Source organism: Caloenas nicobarica, chromosome 1 (assembly GCF_036013445.1).
Source record: "Caloenas nicobarica isolate bCalNic1 chromosome 1, bCalNic1.hap1, whole genome shotgun sequence".
Taxonomy (NCBI): domain Eukaryota; kingdom Metazoa; phylum Chordata; class Aves; order Columbiformes; family Columbidae; genus Caloenas; species Caloenas nicobarica.
This window is the reverse complement of record NC_088245.1, coordinates 48,140,830-48,157,713: the sequence shown is the minus strand read 5'-3', so window position 1 is coordinate 48,157,713 and position 16,884 is coordinate 48,140,830. Positions and strand designations below refer to the sequence as shown.

Sequence of the window (16,884 nt, the reverse complement as noted above, 5' to 3'; positions counted from 1 at the left end):
ACTTACTATATCAAAGCTGCTTTATGCAGAAGCATGATTTAGAAATAAATAAGTCTTCCATTTTTTAAAGTTAGTTCTCTCTGTTCAGTGTTTACCAGAAGAGAACGTGTATACAATTTGGCAAGCCTTTTGCATATTTTTTGACACTTAAAGGTATTTTAAGACCAATGCTGGCATTTTCATAACTGCTACATCATTAGAAAGATGACATTTTAAGTTTGCAGGGAAGTTAGCTTGGCACAGCTCTCATTTGCTTCCTTACAGCTCACCACAGAGTAATATAAAATCTCAGAACCACCACTCCTGTTGTATCTTGGGGGATTAAATCACCTTAAATAAGAAGTAACCTGATAAGTACTTACCCTTTCCTTATATCAAACCTTCTTATATTCAAATATGCTTCAGATTTTTTTCTAGGTTTGGGAAAGGTAACAACCAGTCTGGTTGTCAGGTTAACCTTGCCAGCCTCAACACTACAGTTATCGTAAATTCTGCTGAAATGATGACTGGGCCAAGAGCTGCAGGCAGCCTTTCACCAGGCTACAATGCAGCTGAACGAGGATTTACTGTTCCAAAAGGCCACACAATGCAGCACTAGAGGGATGCATTCCCAATACACTGTTCACTCCAGAACTTTTGGATTTCTGTGCTGGTTTAAGTGTTGAATACCGAAGAAATGTTATAACCGTGACACAACAAATTATCTTCTAGAATGATGATAACTAAAGACACCGGTTTCCCTAATAGAAAGTAATTAATTTGATGTGCTCTTTGCAGAGGTGAGAAAAAAAAATCTAAATATCTCTCTTCAGACTGAAAGTACCTCCAAAGCAAATATTTCATTTTATTAACCATAATAAACTAAAAGTAGAAGAGAAAGTTGCATAAAACTTGCCAGAACACACTTATTGAACACTGCAGTTTCTAATCTTGGCAATAAATTAAGGTCAAGGGAACCAGAAAATCTAATTACTCTGTAAATTTTTAAACGTGTTCTCAAGAAAAAGAAAAGTGTTCCCCTGCATTTAAGTAGACCACTCAAAGTGTAGCTACAGGTAGGTGGAAAGTTATTTTTGTCTGAATGTAAAGGTTTTTGAACTTCCTTCAAGAGTCTTTGCATCCTGCATTGTTTACTCAGCGCTGGTTCACATTTGTACTCAAGGCATCAACAGTTACTTCACAATTATTATTGCTGCAGTGCAAAATCCAATGACATTCTCCCCAAAAACAAACAAAAAAACCCACCTCTGAATAATATAGACCTTCAGTACCACACTGTAGCAGTTCCCTTCAGTAATATATCTAACGCGATCATAATTTGATGCCCAGTATTCATACAACGCATTAACAAAATATGAAACGACGCATCATTACAAAACTACTGTGAATATGAGTATGTGATAGCATTGCAAATGTTAATTATTTACCGATGATTTCACTGTTTCACATACAGTTGTTGCTGCATTCTGTGTATAGACAGACCATATAATTTACAAGATCGAATACTTAAAAAAAATACAAAAACCTTGAAGATTCAAGCCTCTTGATTCTAAAAATGAAGGGCCATTTAAGAATCACATCTTAAAACAAAAAAAAAAATTTCAGGCATTTAAGATTAATTCCTAGCAGAACAAATCTCTACTTTTCTCAAAAAAAAAAAAAAAAAAAAAGGCAGCACCTCTAAAAACAAAACCCTTCAAGGTCCAAAAACCGAAACACCCTACCATCTCATCATCTGTCATTATTTTTTAATATGTTTCTATATTCACAAAGTTGAGATTCTTCTAGTTTGCAAAATAAAAGCCTAATTACGCATAGGCAGAAGTTGAGGCTTTCACAAAAACAGAGCCCCAATGAATTTACAAATCATTGGAGCTGCTACTATATTTTGAGGATACGTGGACTTGCAAACGTAACTATAGCCAGTCTAATGACTGGCTCACTTCACAGAGCTCAAGTCTTCCAGCTCCTACCTCAGTGATACGTGATGAAGAAACCGTCGAGTTTCCCAACAGAGATAGGATTTGTGTGTTATGTTCTGATTTGGCAGTCAAATGTTTCGTTTGTTTTTTGGGGGTGGGATGGGTGAGTTGTACAAAAGTGGAAAATCTGGCCTAAGCTCAGCTGATCTTTGGACACTGAGTTCGTTAAGTATAAATCCTACTTTTGAACTTCCTCCAATTGCATAAGAGCTGAAGCATCCCAAACACAACAACAACAAAAAAAGATAAATACAGAAAGTGCCATTTTTTACTATATGCATTATATGAATGCAAAACTCTGCTGTTTGTAAAGATGTACCTTTAAAACTACACATGAATACGGCAAGGTTGAACATGTAAAATCTAAGAAATGTTGGTGCAATAACTAACTGTGCAATCTTAGTTTGTAGCCCTTGAGTTTTATTACACCATACCTCACGCCCTTTTCTATATCATGGACAAGTTTATCAATACAGGCATCAAAACCATGGTTTTATTCCTCAGCATTCTCAAAGGTTTCACATCTCAACCCTTCAAACTTTGAACTAAAAATTTCAGATACTAAATGGGTATTGGCTCTTGCCTCACCAAAAAAGAAAAAAAAAAAAAAAAAAAAGTCTGACTACAAATCCATTAAATACCTAGTAAAGTTCTATGTAGCCTGAGGCCCAACTGGTGACAGGCAGTAACAAAAATATACAAGTAATCAATGTGTAAAAGCAAATTAAACCTCGAGTTTCTTAATCTTCGGGTGTTTGCCTTTACTGCTTATTATAACTTTAACAAAGTCATGTAATTGAATACAATTGTGCTTCGCTTCCTTTAGCTTCTATGGTTTTCAAGTGTGATATTGCATTGACTCATTGCACTTAATCCATGCTCTGAAGAACAGAAGGTCTGAATTTCACTAAGAACGAGCAACGATGAATCAATCTCATTTCAGTGCATACCACAAAAAGCATATAAAAAGTCTGACTTGCTACAGATCGACAAAATTGTTAAAAAAAAAAATCAGATGGAAAAATGTATGTTCTGGAACAAGGAACAAGTAGAAGTTTAACACTAAAAGCACAAAGGAGCTTACCAAACATCAGTAAGATTCAGATGAAAGAAGTAGTTTCTGAAAGAGTTTGGACAGGTGATTTCTACAAGTATGTAAGCGCACACTACCTTCCATCTGCCAAAACAACTATACAGTCTTCATGCACAAGGAGTAAGTGCTTTGATGACTCCTTGAAATCTACAGCTTCCAGGGGCATCAAAGAGAGTAGCATTTACTTGTTTTACTTGTGGAGCATTTTTTTAAATTATTATTATAATGAAAACAACACGGGCTTTCAACCTACTAGATCATAATAAAGATATGCGGATAGTAGAGGTTTGGGGCTTTTTTCATCGGTATTGGGAAGGTCATTGATCCATCTTTAACTCCTAAATAATGTCATTAAATATAAATAAATAAATAAATAAAGCAACTTGGGCTGCCTGGTCTCCCAGCCGGCACGCACCAGCACTTCATAAAAAGAAGTGGTTTCAAAACCGAATTAACTTGCGCTGTCGCAGCTCCGCTCCCACTACGCTCCGGGAGCCACGTGCACGCTCCCCCGGCCCGCTCCCGGCAGCCCCGCCCCGCACGGCTCCGCCGGGCTCCCCTCCCGCGGCCGAGCCCACTCCCGCCTCACGGGGACAGCGGGTGGCACAAGCCCGTGGGGCAGGCCTGCCCCACCACACCTGCCCGACGGGGCAACCGCGGCCAGTTGGACACCGGGGTGTGCGCAACGCGGTGTGCCCATCGGGGCGTGCCCCCCGAGCCGCCGCCCGGGCCCGTCCCTGTCAGCCCGCGGCGCTGTGCGGGCGGGACCAGCCTCACGCCAGAGGCTCCTCCTCCGCCCGCTCCCCTCAGGGGCAGGCACAGCCCCCCACCCCCGGCGGGCCCCGCCGGTGACTAAGCACGCCCGCCGCGGCGCCGTGACCGGCCTTTTACCTCCCCGCCCGCTCCCCGGGCCCCGCCTGCCGCCGCCTCCGCCGCGTCCCGTCCCGCCTCTCCGCCCCCCCGCCGCGCCGCCCGGCGCCTGCGCGGTGCGGCGCGGCGCGCGCAGGAATGTGCGTTACAGTTAAATAGTGGGCGCAGGGGCGGCCGCCGCGGCGCTCAGGGCCGGCGGGCGGGCGCGGCGGCTCGGGGACGAGCCGGGCCGGGGCGGCGAGCGGAGCCTCTATGGCGCGGCGCGGCTTCTGGAGCGGTGGCAACGGCGCGGCGCTGCTGTGACAGGAGCTCGGCCGCTGGGACTGCTGTTCCTCCCGCCCCACTCCCGAGCAGGGCACCCGCGCCGGCGTCCCGGGAGCGCGGCGGCACTGGGAGAGCGGAGCCGTGGCGGCGGCGGCGGCCGGGGGCAGCCGGCGTGTCACCGCCTCTATGATGAAATTTAAGCCGAACCAGACGCGGACGTACGACCGGGAGGGCTACAAGAAGCGGGCGGCGTGCCTCTGCTTCCGCAGCGAGCGGGAGGACGAGGTGAGCCCGCCGAGCCGCCGCGCACGTGGGGCGGGGGGCACCGGGCCCGGCCGGGCGGGGCTCCCGTTCCCCCGGGGGCCCTCGGGTGCCGCGTCCCTTTGTCTGGCCGGGGGGCGCGGGCCCCTCCCGGGGGGGGACGCTCCCCGCACATGCAGAGTTGTGCCGGGGCTCTCCCCCGGAGAGCCTCTCCCCCGGCTGCCCGCTTGTTGAAGAGGAGGGGGGCGGCGGCGGGCGCCCCCCCTGCGGTGCCGGGCCGTGCCGGGGGCGGGGCGGGCGCGGCGGCTCCGCGGCCCGACTCTCGCCCACCATCTTGGGGCGGCGCGGTGCGGCGGGGCCCACGTGCGCGGCGCCCTCCTTTGTGCGCGGCCGCGGCCCCGGGCGGGCGGCGCCTCTGGGCCCCCGGGGCGCAACCGGACACCGGCTGGAGCTCCGGGGTTCTCCTTTGTGTGCCCGGGACGCGCGGAAAGCCGGGTCATGTGTCATGGCGCACCGAGGGTGTTGCCCTCAAAACGAGCCCCCTACCATACTTCAGCGGGATTTAAAAAAAAAAAAAAAAAAAAAAATTTGTCGTTTGGAAAACCTGCGCCTTGGTGGGTGTTTCCCACCAAGAGAGTGAAATGTCGCTTAAAAATATTTTTTTGTCGGAGGAGCTCGGGGGCGGGAGGAGGGTGTTGCGGTTTGGGTTGTAGCTGGGAGCGCTCAGCTGGGGTTTTATGTTGCAGCAGAATCGGGAGGTGGCAACAAAGTTGTCCTGTGTTCCCAGCCAAGGTCAATGGCACCGGCCGCTATATGGAAACTTAGCTGATGGTTTCACTGCACAATGCGTTTATGGACTGTCTCAGGCTGGAAGCGTACACTTCCCTGATTTTTCGTTTTCATTTTGTTAATAGCTATAAAATAACTACAAAGGTTAGGGCTCGATTTTTTTTTTTAATTATTATTTTTATCCCTTTACATGCTGGAAGAAGTTAGTGTCCTCTCTAAACTGTCAATATGGCAATTTTCTTGCTTATTTTTAAACATCTAGTAAGGAATATAATGCAGTAGGGAGAGGCCTGACCCCAAAATACCGACCCTTGAATTTAGGCAAAAAATTTTGCATGGTGTTCTGCTATATGCCATTCCCTGTGTGGTGTAAATACAGCCTTGGGATCACACTGGGCAGCTTTTCCTAGTATTATAAAGGCTTTCTTTGGTTTCAGCAGCACTTCTGATGCTCCACCATACTTCCCCATTTAAACGTCTTTGGTATTTATTTTTGGATGCTACTCCAGCTCAGATTTGTTTCAATTTTTTGCACCAGTTGTAGTTAGAAATTCGTGATTGGTGTCACCTTTGTCAGTAATTTCCACTCATTCTTCATTTCCTGCTGCAATTTCATATGTTCTCTTTGAATTTTGCATCCGAATGAGACCACTGGCTGCTTCAAAAATTGTTTGTGCCTAAGGATATCCTCTGAGGCTAAGGACAGTAGTAGTGGCAGTGCTGTGTAAGAAGGGTGGATGCTGACACTTGTCGCACTGGAGCGATTTGGAGTGTTGCGGATGGCGCAGCTGTATGGCTGGCATGTGGCTGGGCACTGTGCAATTAGACACACTTGAGGATGGAATAAATGGAATAACACCAAGTCAGACTTGGGACCTAGATTAAGCATGTGGAAACAGTTCCAATCACTTTCTGACTAGTTATTTCCAGAAAAGTGATGGCAAAACTTTGAACTTGCTTGGCTGTTTCGCAAGTGCCAGCTCTGTGTCAATGCAGAACCTATTCCTTAGAAGTTTGGTGTCTGACTACCAAGTTTGATGCCTATTATTAACTTGTATCACCAGCCAGGTTTGCCTGATTGGCTGGATGAGGCTTGTTTCTGTTGTTCTTGAACATGGTTATTTTAATATGCTTCCGTGTAGGTCTAGTTTGAACTTCAGTGTTTCCTTTCCAGTTCTCTGGAGACTGTACCATTGATTTTCAGCTGACCTACATCTCCAGGGATCTTTGAATGAAACATAACTTCAGCTATGGAGGAGCACAAAGCCAATACCTGGGTGACTGGAGGGAGAAGAGGGGAACAGCAGACTGAAAAAAGTTTTGCTTTCATAGCTATTTTAACCTATGGCATTACTGTCCTGTAAGCAAAGAGTTGCTAGAGATTGGAAGAGAGACAATAGACAACGGGAAGCAATCTTTAGTGATATATTTGGTTTTAGGAGTCTTAAAGCAATAATTTTTTTTTTTCTCCAACTGGAGATTCTGTCTGCAAGACTCTCTCAATACATCATGTTCTACTTTTCAGCTGGATGGTTTCTATATGGAGGAATGTGTGTCTGCAACGATTTTCAGATACAAATCTTAAAATTAACCTGTCCTCCTACTTCTGTTCTGACTTCCTGCAAGGCTAGTCCATACCCAGTTGTGCCCGTGCTCTCACTTTTTTCCCCTTTTCTTGCACTTTACGTTCTGACATGTCTGTAGACAGCAGTCATTCCTTTCTTAGGGCTTTTTTGATGGACTTGAAGCCTTTCACTCTCATCTCCTAAAACCAGTTTTCTCTTTGTGATCATCATGGTAGCTCTTTCATCTCCTTCAGTTTGACAGCCATATTTTTTGAATGTAGGTGACAGTTGTAGTTGCTTTAGACGGAATCTCACTCTGTTGTGTAAAAGGTACTTAATAGTTCTCTAGCTGTACTATTAAAAAAACCACTGTGATACGACCCGTGTTTATTGTTATTGTAAAGCTAGTCATCTTGTGATTAGTGGTGGTATCTTAAGTCTAACTTGTTCCCACCTCATGAACTCTCAACTTTTACCAGAAATTCTTAGTGTCCTGTGCATTAGATTAACAATATGTTCTTAACCAAATGTGATCCTTCTTCTGTAACTTCAGCATGAGATTTCCTGTTGATATCATGACACAGCCTCTCAATTTGGAGGCTTACAAATGTCAGTAATGGCTGGCTAGTCACTAAAACATTTAATAGCTCTATTGTTAATAATGTTCTAGCAAAATCTGCATGTTATGGCTTCTTAGTCTGTTTCCTATCTATTGTGCTTTCTATGCTACCTTCGTAGCCTTATTGAAGCCTATGTTACAGCTGAGTTTTACAGACAGTGAAGCAAGATATCAATTGAAAAAGACTGTGGTAACAAAGGATGTTTTGGTAAAACCACACTGTATTTCCATTTGTTTTCTGTTCACTTCTTTATTTCTTAATTTGAAACATAGGTGGGCTTTATAATAGTACCGAGGCAAAATTCAGTCCGCTGGTCCCTGCAAACAGTTTGAATACAGCCATAGAACTCCTGCTCTCCTGCTATAGCACCTTGTCCAGATAGTCTTACCAACCGTCTTTGCTGCCAGACTTAATGTTGTTGAGTCAGTTCTCTTGGGTGTTATGGGCTGGAAACGGGGCTTGCCTGCAGTCTTGCAAGCTGTCAAAAGCTGCTGCTTTGTCTTGAGAGCTGGTATTGCAGGTGAAAGCATGTGCTCGGGAGATGACGACTGGTTGTCCAGGTGCACCAGTGCAAAAAAATCCTCGCTTCCTGTTTCTTGCTTCATCTTCAAGTGATTCCACATATGCCAGTTAGTGCTATATAGCCCATTCTAGTTTAGATTTTGTAGCCTTCATGCTGTGATGTGTTTTTTAAAAAAAAAAAAAATATCCCGGGGAAGCCCAAATAGCCAAGTAATGTGGCCAGTAGCTTTGGATTTTTTAGAGTGTTTTAGAAGATGATCTCTTAGACTACTGTCATTAAACTATTGCCTGTTTTGGTCTCTCAGTGCTGTCATTTGGGCTGAAGAGAGAGCAAGACGGCTTAAGTGCTGGCTCCTTCTGTCATTCTTAATGGAAATGAAGCAGTAATTGCAGGCTCTGTCTGCCCTTTGAACAAAAAAAAATGCTGGAAATGAAGCAGGAGCAATCCCATGAAAAATGAAACAAATCTACGTGGGCATGAAATGCGCGGGGGCTGCAGGCTTTTTGCTTTGAGCAAGCAAGAAGCTGTGAGGTGTGAGCAGAAAGCTGTTGGTGTTCGGCAGACTGGGATGGGCTGGTGGATTTGTGTGTGGGGAAATGCAAGTCACTCTTGAGCGACCAGGAGATGTGGATGGCAGCTTCAGGATGAGCCCACAGGAGAACCTCTCAGTACAGTGAGGACTCAACTGCTTCCAGGGGTTGGAATTGTTTCTGCATTCAGGACTCTGCAAACAGTGGTTTTACATAAAATGCTGATGTCTTGGCATCTGGGTGGAGGGTAGGGAAGGAAATTCTTGCCTCTCAAAGCAGTGAATGAGGCAAGCCTTTAAAAAGTAGCAAGAGTAAATAGTAATAAACATTGTTTTAGTTATCCAAATGACTAGAAAAAAAAAAATTTAAAAGCTAATTGAAATTTTTTTCCATCAGCTATGTATTATACAAATAAATGGGCAGTTGTTTTTAAATACCTTGAATATAAAACTTGAGTGCGTTCTAATTATTTTGGCATCTGTAACACTGCTTTATGTAATTGAATACAGTATTGAAAGCCCTACTTTAGTGTTCAGCCAGCAGTTGATAGTGGCAGATCTAAAAAATAGCTTCATATGCAAAAAAAGTCTTCCAGCTTTTCAATTTTTAATTTTGACATTTTTGTTGTTCAGCTTTGTACAAGAGATGAAAATAAATGGGAAGGGTTTCCTGTTACCGTCGAGACAGTAGTGAGGATAACTATTGTCACACACTTGTGGGAAATGTAGAATTTTTTTTTTCACCTGGAGAAGGGCATACACTTGCATGTTAATGATTGCCTCTTAACTTTGAGTTAAAAATGATTGGCTGCTAGCGTTGTATCTCCTTTTTGGTCTGATTTAGAGAATTCTGTTTCTTAGGCTGTAGAATGTTAAACTCTTACTTGATCTACCTTGTTCTGGTGGTCACCCTTTTATTATTTTTAAAAACAGTAGCTTGCTTCAGTTTCTTACAGCTGTTACTTCATAAGAGCGACGGTTTTATTAAAGGATAAAGTAAAATGTTATTTTTATTTCCATTGGACTAAATCTGAAAACCAGAAAGACCTGCTGTAATGTAACCTGATCTGTAAAGCCTGGGCCCAGAAGTATCACCCGGCTACCCTGGCAAAATGGGATGTTCTAGGAATTATTGTAAATAAACTTGTAGTGATGAAAGATCTTCCACACTTAACTCAGAATGTGGCATGTGGTTTCTTCGTCCTTCAGTGTAAGCTCTCAGGTGTAAACACACAGATAATGTGTGGTTTAAAATATAACTTGGAGTATTACCATGGCACCCTATTTAAGGTTGGCATGCTCTCCAAAGCCATGTGTGGACTGATACAGGTTACCTGGCTTGCTCTATGATTGCCTAATACAATATAGGTGTATTTTAAAATACCAGAGAGTACACATTTTGATGTGCACTTGAGGCACACTGTGGTTTTTACTTGTTCTGTCTCAAGTCTCTGCCCTGTTAACATACAGGAGGAATAATTTGCATGGGATGATCGCTGCCTTAGTTTTGCCTCAGCGTTTTCTTGATATTTGGATATCATTTTTGTGGTGTAGCAAGGGATATAGCTTGAAATCAAGACCTATAAATAGCTTCTAAAATGGCTTTTTATGGTGTGTCTACAGAGACAGCGTCTGTGGCATATCCCTGCAGGCTCATATGGAGTTCTGCAGTGGCTTAAGCTTGTGTTGATGTTAAATAAAAATAATTCAATATTAGATTGCTGTGGTAGGATTTATATCAAGTAATTGACTTATAAAACACAAGTGCCTTGTTATCCCTACTTCCACAGAAAAACAGCTTTTTGCAGACATTGCATGTGCACTGCACCTTCACGTTGGGATCTTTTTTGACAAACAGCAACTGCATGCCAGCGGTGGAAGCCTGCAAGTTCGGCGAAGCTGTAGGAATTCAGCTGTCCGCCTTGGCTGGAAGCTTCAGTCTTCACTCCTGCCTCTTCAGATACTGAAATTGGCCATCCATGAGCCGTTTTTTATTGCAAAACCTCAATTACTTTTTACCAGTACCTATGGTATTAGATGTCTATGCTATACCAATGTGTTTGCTGGGGTGGATGGTTGCTCAAAATGGGCCAAGGGGAGAAGAAAACATGGCTGTACCTGTCTAACACAAGGCTAAGGTGTCCTGCAACAAAACTTGGTTTATGTTTTGCCCTGTTTAGAAGATGCTAAGTGTTTAGATACATGAGAAAATATAATTTATTGCTTATTTGCACCATCTTATGTTTACTTTGAGGACTTAAACTGGTGGCTAAATTTCTGTTCAATTTGCACCAATTAACTCAGTGATTCTCTAAACTTCCAAGGTGCTGGTTTTTGTGAAATAGCAGAGTGGCAGACTTCTTCAGAAATATATACAAATCCTAGCTAGAGGATATATGTGTGTATATATGCATATATATCCTAGCTAGGATTTGTAGCCATGTTTTCTTAAACATCTTTTGTAGATGTGAGAGTTCATGGACCACAGGTTGGTGTGTATTTTTTTCCAGTCCTGTTTGTAGAGCACTTAAAAAGCTTATTTTAATTAGGTGGCTTTCACTGGTTATTCCACCTTGAAGAAAGATGTTTGGCTTTGGCCAGCCACTGACTTTAGGAGACACTACAATTTGACATAGTGCTTAAGTACTTCAGTGGAACCAGTCCTATAAATGTAAATATTTTAAAACAAATTTTGTCTTCAAAGATTAATGTGGTGGGGTTTTTTGTTTGGGTTTTTTTTGTTTGTTTCTTGGGTTTTTTTTCCAAGTATCTCAAAGACTAAAAAGGCTGAAAGGTAACTGGTATTTGTCAAAAAATAACCTTGTAATGTCTTTACCTGCAGCTGAATGGTTCTCAAAGACTTGGAGCTCTTGTTTCTGACAAGTGCTTGGAAGCTGATCCCTTAGTCAAACAGATTATGTTGCTGAGTAACCGGTAAAGCCCAGTTCTCCTGCTCAAGATTAGGCTGTGGTTTCAAGTTACAAAGAAAGGGGCAGCAATGCGAGTTTTAGCTCTTCACCTAATACCCTACGTGTTTTCTGCTGTGGTCTGTATTGACAAGCATAAGGCAAGAAGGATATACTGTAAAGTGGATTTGGGACCTGACCCAGCATGAGAAGTAAAACATCTTTTATAGGCACTTGGCGGGGGGAGCGGTTCTTTGTTTGCAGGGTGTTTTTGCAGCCGGGAATCTTTTGCAAGATCTGCACCCTTCATCGCACCACGAGACCTGTGAGATCTGATTCTCCGAAGCATACCAAAGCTCGGGGGTCATCTAATGTTACAGGTGACTTGAGTGCCTGTTGACATGAGGAAACGCATTCTGACTGACATACCACAGTAGTACAGTGATGTCTGATCCTGATATGAACACTTTAGCTGAAGAACAAGACCAAGTACTTTAAATAGCCAGAGGAAGGTACTCAAATTCTGAATCGCTATGTCAACATGTTAGTCAAATATGTGGATTTCATGGGAAATAAAACTTACAGAATAGTAAAACTTTAATTGCAAGTTAAAGCAAAACTTTTGTGAAAAGGCTGATGTTTTTCTCCCTGTTGCCTTATAGCCTTAAAATCAGAAAATCCCAAAGGGAAAACCATTTGCAGATCTGATTTTGAAGTATTAATATATGCATATATTTCTTTATCATTCTTCTTCAGAATACCAGTAAAGTGGTACTGGGTGCTGTGCAGGCATCATGCTGCTGCTTTGAAAACTCATCTTTACTTGAAGTTGGGATGATATTTCAAACTTTATTAAATAAATTGTACAGACATAACCCAGTTTTCTGAGTTGCTTTCAAGATGCTGTGCTCAAGGTAACGAGCATTAGGATTCACGTACTGCTAGCTGTTAGGCCATTTCTCTGCTGCTCTGCCAGTTTCTGTTCATTGAGACTAAATCTTCTTTTTAAACTCCTTCATAGCTGGGGACTGCTTTTCAGTCCGTTGTCTATAAACTACTTTGCTGAAGGCTCTTGAATTGGCTTAGGTTGATCTGAAATTGAGTAGCTGCACCTTTCTGCCCGAGTTTGTGTGGTGCTGACCCTTGTATAGATGTGTACAGATTAGGACTGAATGTGTGCAGGCTGAAAACTAAGCTTTAATGGTCCGAGCTGGTTTTCAGCCAGATCAGCTTCCTGAACTCATTGTGTCAGTGTAAGGGAGAAATTAAAGGTGTTGCAGCCTTGACTTAAAATAGTTTATTTAAATGCTGTCAAGTCTGGTCCCAAGGTGTTTTACTACTCTGCAATAACTTTGTGTGCATTACATCTCCAGGTTAAGAAAAGCCATGTTGAAAATTATTTCATAAAGGAGGACTGTAAGCGATCACTCTACTGAGAATACTTTTAGGAAGGCAGAAGTATGTTCCTTACTAAATGCTACCTGTGTGGCATTGCTCTGGCAAGTTGTAAAGCTCCATTGCATTTTTCAGTTTTCTGGAGTCCAAAAAGAGACAATAGCGTTCTTGGAAAAGGATACAACAGTAATCTAGAGGGGAACTGAGAAACTGCTTCAGAACTACTGAAATGAGGCAGGGATTCTTAAAAATAGCAAGAAGTGTTAAATAAAGAAGGCCTCTAACTACAGTAGAAGGTTGAAATGTGCTCTCTAACTTGAAACGTGCTTTTGCCTAAAAATTCATGCAGTGAATCCTGCAGATACGGTCTACTTGGCTATTTTAGTGGTTTGATAAGGTTTGAAAGATATGCTTTTTTTTCCATGCTGCTTGGTAATGTTTCTGTGTTGTGGCATTCAGAGTAGTTTCCCGGTACTTTTAAAGAAGCTACTGAGCTGAAAACAACTGGAAGTTGGAAGTGTTAGGGAACAGGGAATTTTTTTCTGCTCATATTCTTCCCCCAGAATCTCCTTATGGCCATTTTAAAACAAATCATGGTACTGGACTGACCCTTTTGACTGTATTTGGATAAAACCATCTTTATGACTCTTTCAGGTGATTGTAACTTGGGCAGACCAGCCGTCTAGGCTGAAGTTCTCCATGTTGAGTGTGCTAGGTTAGACTATGTTAACTTAAATCAAAGTGTGTCCTGTTCTTTTCTCAGAATAAGGTTGGATTATTTTTGCTGCTTAATGTTTCTGATGCCTGTGAGAACATACAGTACATCTGTTCCTTCTAACAGCATTTTGACACTTGGTTTTGTACCTGAGAGGTATTAATACATCTTGATGCCCTTATGATCTCTCCTATACTCTGACCAGTTTAAAGCTTCTGAAACTGTTCACGTGTTCTCACCTTCATAAAACTTGGGAGCTAAATCATTTGTCTTCCATGTACCCGCATTTTCCTTTCCTTTCCTTCTCCGTGCAGTGTTTAATTGTACACCTGAGTAATCCAGTGTTCTTTGCAACCAAGCATGTGTGCGCAGTCTTGTGGGGCGAGGGACTGATTCCCTTCCTCTTGAAAGTTTTTCCTTTTAACTGCCAGTTTTACTAGGAAGAAAGGCAAACTTAGCTATCTCAATGAGGTAATTCAAACAGCAAGTTGGGTGCAGCTAGTGCATTAGTGGGGGTGATGAAAGGGGAAAAAATGGGGTGTACAGTGGGGAAGAGAGGAATAGATGTGGTTAGACTGGGAGGAGAGAGCTTACAAAGCTGTCTAATGACATAATTTCTGTGGAACTGGAGTGGTACCTTTTCAACTGTAAGTATATTTTTCCTTGCAAGTAATGTGTCCACTATGGAAAAATTCCCATCTTGCAGCTGATTTATAGTGTCTTCTGCTGCTGTTGTTTCATTACTTCAAGCTGTGGATGACTCTGCTCTGAAGTCAAAAGAATCCAGCTGTGGGGGTTCTGTCTGGCAAGTTTCAACCTTAACCTTCCTCCTTTTTTAATGTAAGCTGATTTTTAATACAATTGTTTTTGTAGGCTATAATGCCCCACAGTTAAGGAAGATAGAAAGCAATGATATTTGGTATAACCTTAAGTCATTTTCTAGCTCTTTGAGTTCTTGATAGGGAAAAAATACATAAGGAGGAATAGCTTTTAATTATAATCTGTATTACTCTGAGCTGTTGCCATTTTAGTCTTCTGGAATATATGGCTGCTAACTGTTCTGCGGGTTTCTTCTGACTTGAGAATACTACACACTGTAACTTTGGCATCTTTCTCTAGAATTTTTTCAGTTGTTTTGTCTAAAGGCTTAGCATTTATAGTGAGCAAGTCCCATGATGCTACATACCCTGTAGTTACTTTTTTGGTTTTTGGTTAACCATATCTTGGTTAAACATATCGATAGGTGCTTATTACAAGAAGGCTGGCTAGCAGTTTGTCTTCCTTACTGCACTCAAAGGTCATTGCTATTCCTGGACTTGAAAACAAGGTAAAACTTGGCTAGTAAGACCTAGTGGAGGAGTTTTCTTGTTCTCCTCTTAGCTGAATTCTGCAGCTTTACTGCTTCACTTGGCAGTATTATGGAAAATAATAGCTTTACCTCAGTTTTTAGAGTAAGATAAGATTGTAACCAGGCAAGCAGATTTCATGACGTTACTCTGTACTTTGGAAATCTTTTAAAGAAGGGAGTCTGTCGTCAATAGTAAGGCTTTTCCAGAGAGATGGAGAGGGCAGTGATCACTTACAAGTAATACAAGAAATCTCAGTCCTTTCTCTGCATTCAGAGATATGAGATACAGATTTCCCTGTGTAGTTCCTTTGTTTTCTTCTGAGCCTAATGAGATTATGATGGAAAATTTGTTGTGCGTAGATGTGAGATTCCGCAGTCTTTTCAGTAAACTACAGGAATCTGCATGAACTTGAACCTCCTCAAAAAAGACTGGGTGTCCAGGCAACCTAGATCTCTATTCTCCTGCTTTGCTTGTATTAAGGGAAGATGAATTGCTGGCTTTTTGCTGCTGATTTTGCACCCGAGTGCGTTGTCAACCAAGGACAGCTTTTTGGTGCCCTCATTTTTAAGTGATGTGTATATTTACAGCTTAGTCATTCAGGTACAGTTGGATGTGTCTGGCCATTTGCAGGTGGAAACACCTGAAAACTACATCCACTGCATGGAATAAAAAACAACACAGCAAAAAAAAGTGCAAGTGAACACAAGATTGCTTACTACCATAACTGAAAGAATCTGTGTGGAGTGCTTTCAGCCTTGCCACATGATCTTATAATTGCTAGCTATCAGCTCTCAGCTTTTGGAGAAATTGATTACAACTGAGTACGTTTTTGCTAGGATACCCCAGGATGGATACCTCATACCACAGTGGCTTCAAATGTTAATGTTGCTGGGTGGAAAAAATTGTGTACCTGAAGGTCTCGGGGATATAACTTAGTGTGATTCCCTTGGATTCAGACTGAAAGCAGTAGGAACACAGGAGAATAAAGCATAGAGGGAAAGATGCTTGAGAAAATGCTTCAGTCCCAGGTTTAGTGGAGACTTGGATAGTTGCCAAAATGAGCTCCCAGGCTGTAACACTTGGAAGTTTGTTTTATATATAGCTGTAAAGCCTGTCTACCAGAGCTGATGTGTTTTAATGTTGCTTACTTGCTAGATGCATTTGTTTCTGCTTTTTAAAAGGGTAATTTAAAGCTAATAGATACACAAACCCAGCTCAATAGACTATTGATCAGGTTAGCGGTAGTCAGCTATTACATAAAGGCATAAAAAATTCCTGGCTTTATGCTACACTGCCAGAACCAGCAACCTGATTTATCCTTTAGTAGTAATTAAGAATTTTATGTTTAGCCTTAGCTAGACAATGAATGCTGATTAAAATCATTCTGCCAAGCTGGGGATGATTTAATGTGATGTAATCATCCTTTTGTTCATCATTGTTGCTAGCTTCCACATGACTGCAGAGAGTGCTGGTTTCATCAGCAGAAAATAATGTGTGATGGTTATGTCTGCAATCCCACAAGTGACTTCATAACTTGATTTTTACAACTGCTCTTTAAGCATTGCCGACATGGTGGTACTTGGTACTGATATAGATGCTCCACATGTGTGTTGAAAACCTTTTTCTAAAACTACATTTGGTAGAGCTGTGTACCCTCTTTGGGAATCTTCTCTTAAACGATCCTAGGAAACTATAACCTTTGGTTGTAAGGATCAAGTTGAGATGTATTTGTGTCTAACCCCGTTGCCTTTGCTGACTGTTCTTAGATAGCTGAATAAAATATTTGACTGAAAATGCAAATGCTTAACTGCTAAGAATGGTTCTATACTAAATGATGTCTCTGCCATGTTCCTTATTTAGCATAGGAAAAACTTGGGGGAAATTAGCACAGTAGAGAATCCCTCAGAGTAGGAAAAATCTTGACAACAAATAAAGTAAACACTACAACAAGAAAATACCGGTCAGATGAGGCTCTTCTGGGTGCATCGCAGCATTGTTGCACTCACAAAGGTGTGCAGTCATC

General features: G+C 42.3%; 1 protein-coding gene across 2 annotated transcripts in view; it reads left to right on the top strand.

Moving 5' to 3' along the window:
- Positions 1–4,101: 4,101 nt before the first annotated feature.
- NUDT4 (nudix hydrolase 4) overlaps positions 4,102–16,884 on the top strand; it is a 31,531-nt gene continuing 18,748 nt past the window's right edge. For both annotated transcript variants that reach the window (XM_065652512.1, XM_065652503.1), the window contains exon 1: positions 4,102–4,494. In XM_065652512.1, the coding sequence (XP_065508584.1) occupies positions 4,396–4,494 (99 nt within the window). In that variant the 5' untranslated portion in view covers positions 4,102–4,395. The remainder of the gene's footprint in view (positions 4,495–16,884) is intronic.